This window comes from Nycticebus coucang, chromosome 23 (assembly GCF_027406575.1).
Source record: "Nycticebus coucang isolate mNycCou1 chromosome 23, mNycCou1.pri, whole genome shotgun sequence".
NCBI classification, from domain to species: Eukaryota; Metazoa; Chordata; class Mammalia; order Primates; family Lorisidae; genus Nycticebus; species Nycticebus coucang.
The window spans coordinates 5,526,339-5,541,296 of NC_069802.1; the positions used below are offsets into that span (position 1 = coordinate 5,526,339).

The 14,958-nt window shown below is 40.6% G+C and overlaps 1 protein-coding gene across 1 annotated transcript in view; it reads left to right on the plus strand.

The window, feature by feature from the left end:
• The window catches only part of TXK (TXK tyrosine kinase), a 67,970-nt gene that overhangs the window by 43,750 nt on the left and 9,262 nt on the right, over positions 1–14,958 (plus strand). The window contains exons 9-12 of the mRNA XM_053578107.1: positions 1,813–1,887; positions 5,069–5,240; positions 10,468–10,684; positions 14,389–14,453. Of these exons, the coding sequence (XP_053434082.1) occupies positions 1,813–1,887; positions 5,069–5,240; positions 10,468–10,684; positions 14,389–14,453 (529 nt within the window). The remainder of the gene's footprint in view (positions 1–1,812; positions 1,888–5,068; positions 5,241–10,467; positions 10,685–14,388; positions 14,454–14,958) is intronic.

Consider the following 14,958-nt stretch of genomic DNA (forward strand, 5'->3'; position numbering starts at 1 on the left):
GGAAAACTGTATAGCCATATGCAGAAGGAAACTGGACCCCTGTTGCTCACAATATACAAATTAACTCAAGATAGATCAAAGGCTTAAATGTAAGACCTGAAACCATAAAAATCCCAGGAAAAACCCTACTGGACATTGACCTTGGCAAAAAATTTTTGAATCAGACTACGAAAGCAAATGCAATCAAAATAAAAATAGACAAATGAGATTTAATTAAATGAAAAAGTTTCTGCATAGCAAAAGAAATATTCAAAAGAGTAAATAGACAGCCTACAGAATGGGAGAAAATATTTGCAAAGTATGTATGAAAGGACTAGGATCCAGCGTCTACAAGGAACTCAACCACCTGCTTTCCCCTGGTGCTCACGCGCTTGTTTGCTTCCTCTCCCCCGTGAGAGCAGGAGTCATCAGAGTCCATTCATACCGTCTCCCAGCATCTCTAGACAGTGCTCGGCACATTCCAGGCTATTAATAAGTATTAGATGAAGAAACAAATAATAAGCCCTCCTTGAACTCAACTGAAATGGAATGTATAGCATTCTACATGCTCCCCCAGTCAAATGCAGTCGCATTTACTCTGTCACGCTGTCTTAGTCCACTTCTGTTGCTTATAACCTGAAACTGGGTAATCTCTAAAGCAGGTGTCCTCAAACTTTTTAATCAGGGGGCCAATTCACTGTCCCTCAGACCATTGGAGGGCCGGACTATAGTTTAAAATAAACAACTATGAACAAACTCCTATGCACACTGCTCATATCTTATTTTGAAGTAAAAAGACAAAACAGGAACAAATACAATCACACTGCCTCATGTGGCCCGCGGGCCGCAGTTTGAGGACCCCTGCTCTAAAGAAAAGAAATTTATTTCTTATAGTTATGGAGGCTGAGAAGCCCAAGGTTGAGGGTCTGCACCTGGTGAAGACTTTGTTATTGATAGGGACTCTTGGCAGAGTCTTGAGGTAGTACAGGGCATCACCTGGCAAAGGGGCTGAGTGTGCTAGCTCAGGTCTCTTTTCCTCTGCTTATAAAGCCACCAGTCCTATGGAGCTGTAACTTTGTAGAAAGCAGGAAGGGGCTTTCTGGGGGAGGGGCTTTCTCTGGGGCTATTACCTAACAGGAGGGCAGATCCCCGTGAGCCAATAGCCTCTTAAAGAGCCCACACCTCTCATTATGTATGCCACATGGAGGACTAAGTTTCAACAGGAGTTTTGCAGGGAGCATTCACACCATGCATTTTATTTGTTTTTAAACTATTCTGAAAGGGTGGTGGTGGGACAAGGGGTACATTTAAATACTGTTGGTGGTTGAATGAACTAGTACACCCTTTCTGGACACCCCTGTACCTGGAAATCACAATCTTATAAGATGACAATTTGAGGGGTACAAACAATAGAGAAATCCTGGAAATAATTATAAGGTCTATTTATAGTCATTAACATATCAATTACACACTTAATGCATAAAGCTTATAACAAAATATTTACATTTCTGTAAAATATTGGATGTATATATGCTTTCAGTTTTGCATAGACAGATTTCTGCAAAGATGTTCACCAATGTGGTGGCTAAGATTTTCTGAAGGATTTTATTTTTGGACATTTTTATACTTTTTAAAATTCTTTAAATTGTGTATAAGGAATACATATTACTTATGAAAAATATTTTTCAAAGGAGGAAAAATAAACAGACTATCTTGAATAATAATTTTTTTTTTGCCTAAGCATTTACAGAATGGTATTATTTTCTAGTATATCTAGTTTTTTCTTCTGTGTTAGCAACTAGACTTGAAATGCTGATTTCTCTTTCTCCTTAGGTCTCATGACCCGTCTCCGATATCCAGTTGGGCTGATGGGCAGTTGTTTACCAGCCACAGCTGGTTTTAGCTATGGTAAAGTATGCACGTGCGCTGAAGTAAAATATCAAACCCAGTAAAGAATTTACTCTAAGTTCTCTATAGATGTTTTAAATTCTCAGCTCTTCTGAGGTCTCCATCTAGAACCATTTTTCCTCAAAGTTTTAGGCCCCCTTCTGGGATGTCTAAATATATGCATCTTACAAGGGCAATTTAAACTCTGGGAAGAAATGTTTCAGTTTTACTTGAGATTTCACCATACATTATCAGGAGCCTTAATCTCCAACGTTTTGACAAATTATAATTCTTTTTATATGGATGTTTTGGCTCTTGTGCTCTGGTGACAAGAGTAGCTGGGAGCTGACTGTTCCCCAAGAGAATCTACTGAAAAGAGCTACTAAAAATATCTTCTTCACTTTCTTACAAACAGAACTCGCATAAAATTTGATTTGAATCACTCTCTAGCAAATATGGAATGTCAAATCCTGCAAGAATAAATTCTGCCAAGAAATCCTGTTGTCTGATTTGGTGACATTTTATTCCCTGAAGTATCTTTCATTAGTGGGGCTCAGAATATACTGGGGGAAAATACCCAGCCTATAACACAATTTCATTGTGTAACAAGTAACTGGCATTCAGAAGCTCATTAGGTTAAGTGCAACGGAAGGATGATTTCAGGCTGTTATTGGTTCCTGGATTATCCCTCTGCCCCACAGACACAGACATACAATGAAAAGTTCCACCATTAGCAATTTACTTCAGTTAAAGTGTGGCCCTTTTAAATTTCTTAAAAATAAACATACAGGACAGTACACAACTCGTGAGTTTCTATCTCAATTTGTTCTGCCTGGTTTTAAGTACTTTGCGTAAATGGAACCAGACCCAGGGCATCTAGCTTCTCCCTCTCCTCACTACATCTGTGAATTGCATTGTGGTGTTGGACATGGTTGTGTATTTTCATTGAGGTGTAGCTCTACAGGGCATGGCTATACCACCATTCACTTACCCACGCTTCTTTGGATGGCCATTTGGGTTGTTACCAATTTTTTGCTCTTCTAAATTATATTGTTATGAACATTCTTGTATGTTTGTTGATGGAGCTAAGAGAGCACTTATACTCCAACCTATGTTGGATATTTGCTTAAGTGAAAACTTGCTGGGCCTCAGGGGCTGCACACGCTCAGATTTAGTAGATACAATCAATTTTCCAAAGAGTTTATGCCGAATCACACACTCCTACTTACAAAGTGGAAGAGTTCCAGCTGCTCCATACCTTTGCCCTTGCCAATATTTTGTATTCTAGTTCTTGTTTGTTTTTGGTTTTTGTTTCTACATTTCAGCCAATCTGTTGAGTGTGTAGTAGTATCTCCCTATTGTCTAAATTTGCATTTCTCTGATGACTGTTTTGATCAATTTTGTTCAGTGGCCATTCGAATATTCTTTGTGAGAAAATATTAGAGCAATTCAGTAGCTTCACGTAGTTGCCAAAATAATTGAGAAGAGCAACTAAAATTTTAGCAAGAAAAAGAAAGTGTATTAATGACCCACACAGCAAGCCAGGCCTGTCCTGGTGACTGCATGCTCCACTGAAAGCACATTTTGGGGTTTTGTACACAACTTGGAGGAGTATCAGGTGCTTTGTGGAAATCTCCTAGAGTCTTACTTAACTCTGTTCTCAAAACAACCCACCTGCAAGATTTTGAAAACAACCCACCTGCAGGGTCTTAATTAGCTTCATTCCCATAATAGCCCAGGTCAGCCTGACCCAACCCTTGTAGCCTGATATAGCCATCATCTGCCCTGCTCGTGTGTAGCTAACTGCCTCTCAAAAATACTACATTCGAACCTTTTACCCTTAAAAATTTGGGTTATATATCTTTTCTAATTTATTTATTTATATTCAGAATAGGAATTCTTTGTTGGTTATGTTTTAGAAATATCTTCTTCCAGGCTCAGTGCCCGTAGCTCAGTGAGTAGGGTGATGGCCACATACGCCAAGGTGGAGGATTTGAGCCCGGCGTGGGCCTGCTAAACACCAATGACAACTGCAACCAAAATAATAATAATAATAATAATAATAATAATAGGTGGATGTTGTGGAGGGTGCCTATAGTCCCAGCTACTGGGGAGGCTGAGGCAAGAGAATTCCTTAACACCAAGAGTTTGAAGTTATGGTGAGCTGTGATGTCATGGCTCTGTATGAAGGGCGACATAGTGAAGCTGTCTCAACAAAAAAAAAAAAAAAAGAAAGAAAGAAAAGAAATATCTTCTCCCAATTGGCGGCTCAAATTTTTACTCTCTCAATGGGGTATTTTTGACAAACCATTTTATGAAGTGTAGCTTATTAATATTTTCCTTTATGGTTATATTCTGTTGAATAAATCTCTGCCAATCTCAACGTTAAAGATTCTCACGTTACTTTTACAACACGCCTACTGTGACGGGGTGGAGGGGAATACTTTGCACAGTTGGTACAGGGGCTAATCCACTTTTACAATTCTTTTAGATGCATTATTCTGACGTTCCAGCAGATGGCGGTGTTGCAATACATAAAGTAGATGTTAAAAATTTTAAGATTTGATTGTTTTTAAGAGGGCTATTCTAAAGTTATTTTTTTCTGTTTTGTTTCTATAGAATAAGACATATAGAGTAAAAATATTAACTTAAATTATACTTTTAGATGTATGTGGGTTAGAATTCTAACAGTGAACAGGCATTGATTAGACTTTTCCCCAAGGAGAGGAGGTAACAAGAAATAAAGTCGGGTGGGGTTAGAGAGAGAAGAGCAGAAGGAACCAGACTGGGGAAGGAGGGCATCGCAAGTGTCATTGCTTTGCAAGTTCACTCACCAGGACGACAACAGGCTGGGGACTTAAACATTTTAGGTCCCAGGTCTAGTTTCAGTTTTTAAAAAATCACAGAGATACGTTTCATCATGGCTATATTTGGGGAGAGAGAGTATGTTTTGATACCCATAATTTGTTGTGCTTTCATTATTCTCCAGATAAGTAAAGTTTGTATTTAAAAACTCGAGTTCTTAAATCACATATTTAATCCACAATGACAGTATTAAAAATGGTTCCAGATTCTTCTATTCTTTTATTAATTTTTTTAGCCTTTCTGTAAAGTGAGGATCTAGCTAATCCCTACATTTTTCTAGCTCCAAAATTTTAACATTCTTTTTCCTACTTGTAACGTGAATGCTTTACTTTTCCAGAAAAATGGGAGATAGATCCATCTGAGTTGGCTTTTATAAAGGAGATTGGAAGTGGCCAGTTTGGGGTGGTCCATTTAGGAGAATGGCGAGCACATATCCGGGTAGCCATTAAGGCCATCAATGAAGGCTCCATGTCTGAAGAGGATTTCATTGAAGAGGCTAAAGTGATGATGTAAGTATACACAACACCTAAATAAAGGCTACATGATGTGCTGGTGTCAGAGAAAGAACACGGACAATGGAGTCAGCCACACCCTGGATTTGTGCCCCAACTGTGCCCAAGCTGATGGTATAACCCTGGCACATTATCTGACCTTGGTGTGATCTGGGTGAGTTACCTGACATTTCCAAGCCTCAATTTCCTCATCTGTAAAATGGAGATAATTGTACGTATCTCACTGAGTCAATGTGTGTATTAAATGAGATAATCTGAGCAGCGCCTGTGGCTCAGTGAGTAGGGCACTGACCCCATATACTAAACCTGGCCCTGACCAAACTGCAACAAAAAAATAGCCAGGCGTTGTGGTGGGTGCCTGTAGTCCCAGGTACTCAGGAGGCTGAGGGAAGAGAATCACCTAAGCCCAAGAGCTGGAGGTTGCTGTGAGCTGTGATGGTACAGCACTCTACTGCGGGTGACAAAGTAAGACTCTGTCTCTAAAAAAATAATAATAAAAATAAAGAAAGAAATGAGATAATCTATGAAAGTTATAAGCAAGTATGTCTTTTTGAGCTCAAGAATAGGTGCTTCATAAATGCTCTTTTTCCCCCCTTCCTATACTGCATACCACTTTTTTTTGGGGGGAGGGGCAGAGTCTTACTCTCTGCCCTGGATAGAGTGCTGCAGCATCATAGCTCACAGCAACTTCTTGGGCTCAGGCGATCCCCTTGCTTCAGCTAGCTTTCTGAGGGTCTCACTTTTGCTCAGGCTTGTTTTGAACTCCTGAGCTCTGGCAATCCACCAGCCTCGGTCTCCCAGAGTGCACCACTCATCTTTGGAAATGGCATATCCCAGTGGGCAAAAAGATTTAATGTTTTTGTAAGGATAAAGTATTTGTTTTCAGAGAATTTAAGAATCTTCAACTTTAAAAGAAGCTGCTCTTTGTAGACAAATAGGCACTGCTCTTACTTCTGTGATTTTCTGGAATGACTTTTGATCCAGTTGAACTGGTAGCTGTGTTTACCACTATACCTTGGGCTGGACCAGAATAGTTTGATACAGTTCAAATCCACATTCTTTAAATATTTGTCCAACGTTTAGAGGAGCACTGATGCGGTGAAGAAGGAAAACAACAGGTGGCATTATTAGGTTGTGCTCTGTTTTTCAGAGCAATTATTTCTGACTCAAACTTGTAGACCCCAAATGGAAAAACAAGCAACAACCAAAGGCAATTAACTGCATCCATTCTCCTTCAAAGGTAGAGCAATGACTTCTCTTGAAACTTTCAACCATAGTCCCAAGGTCCTATCAAAATATCCTTTCCATCAACTTATAATAGAATGAAGTTTGGGGGAACTGCCACAGTTTTCTGTGACATCAGCTTCCCAATGATGTTTTTGGGTCCCCAGGTCTGAGTCACCTATCTCTGGCTGGCCTTTGCTCCCTGTTACCATCTGCTTCCGACCATGGTCTTCTGGTGTCTGAAGCACAACAATTGTATTCCTGTGTGTTGGATTTGACAGGCATACTAAGAAAAGAATACATGGAAGATATGATGTGGGGAGAATTAAAGCCATATTCAAATCCCTGTCAAACCTGAAATAATTAGGGATGTGTATTGTCATGAAAGGATTCTTGAAAGATATAAACCTGATTGGGAATTTAAGGTCAAGATCTTTGAGAATGATCTCCGAGTACAACAGAAGGTGTGTGGAGTGTGGGGGAATAGAAACAATTTATAAGGGAAGGAATGAGGCCAAGAGCTTATTTTTAAGTCAGGTCAGATAATGTGTTCTTGAGTTTGAAGGTGGATTATTTTTTCCTGATTTTTCAAAAGTGAGGCAAGAAGAGTTCCATTTTAATATTCTACCAGAGATAATTTATCTTTTTTTTTTTTTTTTCTTCCAGTTTTTGGCTGGGGCTGGGTTTGAACCCACCACCTCTGGTATATGGGGCCGGCTCCCCACTCCTTTGAGCCACAGGCGCCGCCCATCTTTAAAATATTTAAATAGCTGACATGCCTTGAGCTCCATTTGCCAAGTGTATACAGCTTTGCGCATAATACCTCCTTCCTATAAGTGTGCAGTTGCAACATCAGCTCTTCCTGGAGATGTCCCATGACTATCCTATTTAGGTTGGCACACCCATCGCTCCAGGGCTTCAGGTGCATTACCCTACATTAGTTTCATCAAAGTACTTGTCACTCTTATTGGACAGAGGGGTCTGGCTGCCTGTCACTGTCAGCCAGATACAGACTGGGATTACATACAACAGTTTATTGTCAGAAGGCCAGCAATTCTGCAGAACAGGGAAAGTAGCCTCTCAAATCTGTTCAGCCTCAGTTAAAATTCTAATATTTCTTGTAATGAAATACAAGGAAACAAACCTAGAAAATATTTACTTTACAACAGCAAAGCAGTGTTCACTCTAACAATTTAACATGTTTAAACAACAGGAAAGCAACCTTCACTCTAACAATATAGTAGAAAAAAATAACCTTTACCTTAACAAAACATCTAAGAGCATCATCAAAGAAAACAACATGAAAGTAACTTCTCTAACAATGGTTACTGTCTATGTGTGGTTACCTCCTACAAAGCCTTTTGAGACAAATAGGGGGAAACCTTAACTAGATAATCCAGGAAGGTGTGTGGGGGAGGCTGAGCAGAGGAGGTCAGCTGCCCTGCTTGGTCTCAGTTTCTCAACTCCATCCTGCAGGCCACTTTCCTGGCTTCAACCCTACTGGGAAGCTTCCTGGGCAGTTGTTTCATTTCTCCCTTGGTGGAAGGCAGCTCATACTAACAGGCCCTTTATCTATGTCACTTGTTCAACCTGCTGAGTGCCTGAGATGATTAGCCTGTAGTTGATGCTCAATGAACACTTGTGGATTATTGAATTTGTTGATTAATCCACAATTCTACAAAGTAGAGTCTACTAAGCCCCCAAATTCAGGGGTGAGAAAAAGGAAGTTTAGAAAGCTTCTGTAATTTGCCTACAGTTTCATAAGAAGACATGGTTAAGAGTTTCTAATTGAAATCCAAGCTATGAACTGTCTGGGTACAAAGCCCATGAGCTCAACTAATGTAATAATCAACAAACATTTACTGGGAAACTAATATATGACAGATCCAACAATTTTACTGTAGTCGCCATAACTGTAAACCAAAATGTTGTCCCCTACATAGATTTTCCAATGAAGCAGAAGAAAAACCTTAAATAGCCTAAGTGGGGGCCATGCTCATGGGCATCTGCTAAAGATTATTTAGAAGCATGAAGGAAAACCAGTCTATTTCTCTTAGACAACTGCAGCCCATAAAATCCTTTTAAACGTTTTATCTCGTATTTTACCTTGGTTTATACTTTCTATCTTCCGTTCATTCACATGATCTCACTTAATATTCATTAGAATTAGAAGACCAAATTTTACTATCAGAATTTCATGCCTGAAAAAACTGAGGTTAAAAAGTTTAAACAAGTTGCTTTAGGTTAACGCAGCCAATAGGAGTCAAAGCATCAGCTTGAACGAAGGCCTCTCCATCAGGCGGACTGACTTGGTAGGCCTTTCATTTTAGTTGTTGAGCTGTGAGTTTGAGTCTGTGGATGCATCTTGTTAATATTAAGGCATTCAATGAGAGACAGGCGAACTCATAACATTTATGGTAATAAAAACATGTGTTACACAAACACATTTAACTTCTCCAAGAACTTTTTCATGTGTATCTCATGTCATTCATCATGTCCACGTTACTGTGTCTTCAGAGTAAACTATTTTAGGTTTGAAAGAAGAGCTTTAAAATTTTATATTCATATTACAAAGAATTAAATAAAGACCGAAAACAGCCTTTTCCTTTTTGCCTCCTCCTTCCAATTTTTTTCCTAGGGGCAATTAATTAATAACAAAGGTTTTTAGCTATACTCTTACCCCCTAGTATTTAAATAAAGTATTTTTTATTATTCATATTAAGTACTTTAATTAATAATATCATAATAAATTAAATATCATTTTAAAATCGGAACATGTGGAAAATAAAGGAAGAAAATTTACCTATTGTGTCTCCTGACCCAGTCAACTATTTCCCTTCAGCTTTTATTCCTCCTGTCAGGTCTTTAATTGTATAGAACCTTTATTTCTGTTTAAAAAGACAAAATTCCAAGAAGGTAAATGAACAGAGAGTTATTAAAAGTAAAGTAGATCAGGTAAAGAAGGGGGACTCAGCAAGGAGAAGAAAAGGAAACTCAGAAGGGTTGAAGGGTAAATTTTGAGCAGCACTTTGAATGCTCTGAGACCTCACAAGGGAATGGTCAGAACGTCAAGTGCAGCGGGCTGGGAAGGCCCCAGCCCCCCATGCCCATGTCTGTGTCCAGTCCTGCACAAACATAAATTGCATTGCAAACTCTTGCGAAAATATCCACGATTAATAGCTTGAACTAGAAATGATTTATTTCCCAAGGATTTGATAGCATCTCATATAGTTTTGTTAAACAAAATACAGTCTCAATGGCATCGTTCAGCTTACTTACAGTCATTCTTTTAACAAATGTCCATTGCTGACTGTGCTCTAAGCACTGGAAGTGTGGTGATAAATAGGGCAGTAAGCACCCGCTCTGGTGGAGTTTATCTGGGTACATATTTTAGTGGAGGGCTGGGAAGGAAGTCCGGCAGCAAACCAAGAAATACACAGCAGTTATCACTTCTAAAAGAAGTAAGGAGTAAGCCCGGAAAACATAAGGATGTGGCAGAGAGGTAAGGGGTGACCTGGGGGCCCAATTCGCTTGGATAGTCAAGGAAAATTGGGAGCATTTGATCAGCTGTAGGTATAACACAGGTCATGCTCTGTTCAACAATCGTGTTCCAGAGGCTTACAAAATGAAGAGGAGGAAAATCGAATTGTCTGAGTAGAACTGGTGCCCATAACGTTCTGTATGCATGCTGACTCTGGAAGTACTGCTGAATTCTTTTTTTTTTTTCAGTTTTTGGCCAGGGCTGGGTTTGAACCCGCCACCTCTGGTATATGGGGCCGGCGTCCTACCCCTTTGAGCTACAGGTGCTGCCCATACCCCTGAATTCTTAACCCCTCTTCTCAGCGCACGGGCGGCAAGGAAATGGCTCTACTTTCTCTGTGGCTGGGTTGATTTTTATCTTGTTCTGGTAATGAACATGATTTACAAATGGTAAAGAGTGCCAGTTGTGTTCAAACTGCCAAACGATCCTGCTGACTTGTCCAGTGTTTTCCTTCCACAGGAAACTATCTCATTCAAAGCTAGTTCAGCTCTATGGGGTGTGTACCCAGCAGAAGCCCCTTTACATCGTGACGGAGTTCATGGAAAACGGCTGCCTGCTTAACCATCTCAGGGAGAGAAGAGGGAGGCTGAGCCAGGGAGAGCTCCTGAGCATGTGCCAGGACGTCTGTGAAGGAATGGAAGTTCTGGAAAGAAACCGCTATATTCATAGGGATTTGGTAAGTATAGTACAAATCCACTTATTATAATACTTTTATGTATTATACCTGTTTTCCAGAAGGATGTGACAATTGCTTTCAATATTCTGAGTAATGTATCCTTTGGCTTAATTTTTAAACATGCTCCTATTCATGCAATTTGTTGTTGGAATGTAACTTTTATTTTTAATTGCCCATCGGTGCTGTAGCCAAGTAAGGTTTTATTCTAAAAATGCCTTGAACTAATTCACCACTCAACCAATCAACTAAAACTGATTCGCTTTCCTTCCCTCCCTTTTTCCTTCTCTTCTTTCTTCTTTTTGTGTCCTGAATGTTTAGTGTATGCGGAAGACCACTCCGGGCATGGGGTACAGGGAGAAGAACAAATCCCAGTGGTTCGCAGGCTGGGGGGAAATTGTCCCCAGGGAGAGGTGGTCTGGCCTCAACAGTACTGCAAGAGCATTATAGGCATTATTAAGGAACCGAGACATGCTAAATTATTGTTTTCTGTAATGCTCAGAGCACTCCTACTTAAAAAAATTATCTTGTTCCAAACCAAATGCTAATAGTGCTTCTTCCCTGGGTGGCTACCTGTCCTTCAGCAATACTCTGGTCAGGTGTGCTGGAAGCCAGGTGACTTTTAGGTGACAGTATCAGGGATTTCTCACAGAATTCTCAAATTCCCGTATATGTTAGTTTTTAGAATTAGAAATGAGACAAGAAAGGCTCTGTCCATTCCATATTTGTTCATGGTAGTCATACTATTCCTTTCTTTTCTTTCTTTTTCTTTTTCTTTTCTTTTTTGAGACAGAGCCTCAAGCTGTCGCCCTGGGTAGAGTGCCGTGGCATCACAGCTCACAGCAACCTCCAACTCCTGGGCTTAAGCGATTCTCTTGCCTCAGCCTCCCGAGTAGCTGGGACTGCAGGTGCCACCACACCACCCGGCTATTTTTTGGTTGTAGTTGTCATTGTTGTTTGGCAGGTCCAGGCTGGGATCGAACCCTCCAGCTCTGGTGTATGTGGCTGGTGCCCTAGCCACCTGAGCTATAGGCGCTGAGCCCATATTATTCCTTTTATGTCCTTTCTTGTCTCATTTCTAATTCTAAAAACTAACATATATGGGAATTTGAGAATTCTGTGAGAAATCCCTGATACTGTCACCAAGAAGCAACCTGGGGCTTCTAGCACACCTGACCAAAGTGTTCACCCATTCAGGCTGGAATATTTTGGGGAGAGAAAGGAGGCATAGTTACATTGGCCAACAGTCATGATATTTTATTATTTACTGCTTTGTGTACTAGCTAATTGTTATGATGTTTATACAAACACTAAAGTCTAAACTCTTTAAGATCAAGGCCTAGACTTCTGAGATGCTGTATAGTGCAGAGAACACCAGTTCTAGAGCAGTGGTTCTCAAAATTCAAACCTTAGTGTGTGTTAGAATTACCTGGGAGCTTTTAGAAAAATCACAATACCCAGGCCACACCTCAGACCGATCAAATCAGAATTTTGAGGTGGAGGGGAGGGTGTGGAGGGTGGAATTCAAGCATCAATATTTAAAAACAACTCCCTTGGTGAGTCACAGAAGTAGTCAAAGTTGAGACTCACTGCTCTAGCACCAGACTCCCTGGGTTGAAATCTGGCCTGGGTTTCTTACTAGCTGGGTGACCGTAGGCAAGCTGGTTGAACAGTGAAGTGGAATCACAGCAGCTTCCCCGCATAGGTTGGTTGGAGGATCGCACGAATTAACAAACAGTGCCCAGCACAAAGAAGAACTCAGCGGTGCTGACTGCGGCATTACAGAGACAGGCCATTGTTTTTCATCCCTCCTGGCACATTCCCCTGAGTCCAGCCCCTCGGCACTGCGAGCCAGTCACTAAATGGGTGGGTGTGGATCAGTTCTGCCTCGCTCACCTGCCTCATCTCGGCAGGTTGGCCTTCCTGTTCAGGACGGGGTGACGGTCCTGGTCATCCTATTCACTCTAGGAGGACAGGGTGACAGCTCTGGTCATCCTATTCACTCCAGGAGGACAGGGTGACAGTCCTGATAATTCTATTCACTCCAGGAGAACAAGGTGACAGTCCTGGTCATCCTATTTGCTCCAGGAGGACAGGGTGACAGTCTTGGTCATCCTATTCGCTCCAGGAGGACAGGGTGACAGTCCTGATAATTCTATTCACTCCAGGAGAACAAGGTGACAGTCCTGGTCATCCTATTTGCTCCAGGAGGACAGGGTGACAGTCCTGGTCATCCTATTTGCTCCAAGAAGACAGGGTGACAGTCCTGGTCATCCTATTTGCTCCAAGAAGACAGGGTGATAGTCCTGGTCATCCTATTTGCTCCAGAGGGCTTCTCGCAGGTCGTCCCATTCCCGGTTTCTCTCGATGGCTCACTTTCTTTTGCATTCTATTTTTATCTGCTTATGTGCCACTTACAATGCATCAGCTGACAATGAGTCTTTCCTGTCAAGGCCTTTTCTTGTCATTTGGCCTTGGGATCATTGCTGGTACTGCTGGCGTCTTCCCAGAATGGCTCCTTCTGGCTTACCTTCAAAAGTTTCTCTCTTTGTTACTAGACTAATCCAACCCCAAATTAGCTGAAAAGAGAAAAATCCTATTAGAGAGCTCAGTGCCATGAAGCTAAATAACCAAATCAATGGTTTTCTTGACTACGTTGCTGAAAATGGACTGTTTTGGCCTCAAATCCATCATCTCTGCATTAGATAATACCCTCTTTCACTCACTGTGGTAATGTTCAGAATTATAAAATTATCACTGCAAATAGTTATATTCAGTGAAATGTGATATTTAAAATATAAGTTCTCAAAGAAAGATGGAGACTTTACCTCTTTCATGTTTACATGGATGGAGCTGGGACATATTCTTCTTAGTAAAGTATCTCAAGATTGGAAGAAAAAGTACCCAATGTACTCAGCCCTACTATGAAACTAATTTATGGCTTTCACATAACCCAGTTATAACCTAAGTATATGGGGAAGGGTGAGAGGGAGGGGAGGGAGGGGGAGGATGGGCGGAAGGAGGGTGATTGGTGGGATTACACCTGCGGTGCATCTTACAAGGGTACATGTGAAACTTAGTAAATGTAGAATATAAATGTCTTAACACAATAACTAAGAAAATGCCAGGAAGGCTATGTTAACCAGTGTGATGAAAATGTGTCAAACGGTCTATGAAACCAGTGTATGGTGCCCCATGATCACATTAATGTACACAGCTATGATTTAATAATAAAATAAAATAAAATAAAATATAAGGTCTCAATTTTATTACCTATTAGAGATCTCAAAGTACAAAATGACCATGCCTTATCTCTCATGTAGTTTAGCCTTTCTTCTTTTATTTATTGAAATAAGTAGAAAATACACACTAAATTTTTGTGCCAAGATTCATAGTTTACCACCTTTCAGATTGAATTAATCTCCATATTTATCAAGGATAGTTCTTGAGAAAGACTAAACATTTAAAAAATAATAGTGTTAAAATTTCCTTTTAGTTTTTCTTTTTTCTTTGAAGAACCATGAAAATCTATAACGTGAGGGCAGACTACCAAATCATATATACCATTGATAGACGTTACTATAAAAATAACTTGCCTGTCTACACGGAGAGGTAGTGTGGAGCCAAATAAACTCAGGAAAAGGAGAATGGAAGCTCTCGAAAGAAAAACATGTATTGAAACTTGGATTCTTTTCTTCTTTCTATAGGCGGCAAGGAATTGTTTGGTCAGCTCTACATGCATAGTAAAAATTTCAGACTTTGGAATGACGAGGTACAGATTGTCTGTCTGTCTGTCTTGTTCACTCATAAAGAGACTGTTAAATTTATCTACTGACAAACTGAAGATGCTGCTGGCTTTGGACTTCTCTGAGGGAAGCGTTGGTGTGGTTGGCTGTAGGGCCTGCTGACCCACTTTGAATTTTAGGACATGTACCAATTTTAGCTATGAGTAAACATTGACTGTGGGCTATTCTCATCTTTTAGGTCAGAATAGGATCCCATTCCCTGGACACATCCAAACCATTCCAGGAATCTTTCTGCCTTTCCTTGGCACTCTACCTGGCAGAGAGGGCACAGCTTCTGTTTTGAATCCCTCCAACCTCTTGTGGGAATAGGAGCTTCCTTCCCTGTTATGTGTCCTGGACAGCCCTGATAGGGTACAGGGTGCAGGACCCTAACTCAGCCAATCACTGATGTCTAGCACAGTGGTTCTCAACCTTCCTAATGCTGCAACCCTTTAATACAGTTCCTCATGTTGTGGTGACCACCAACCATAA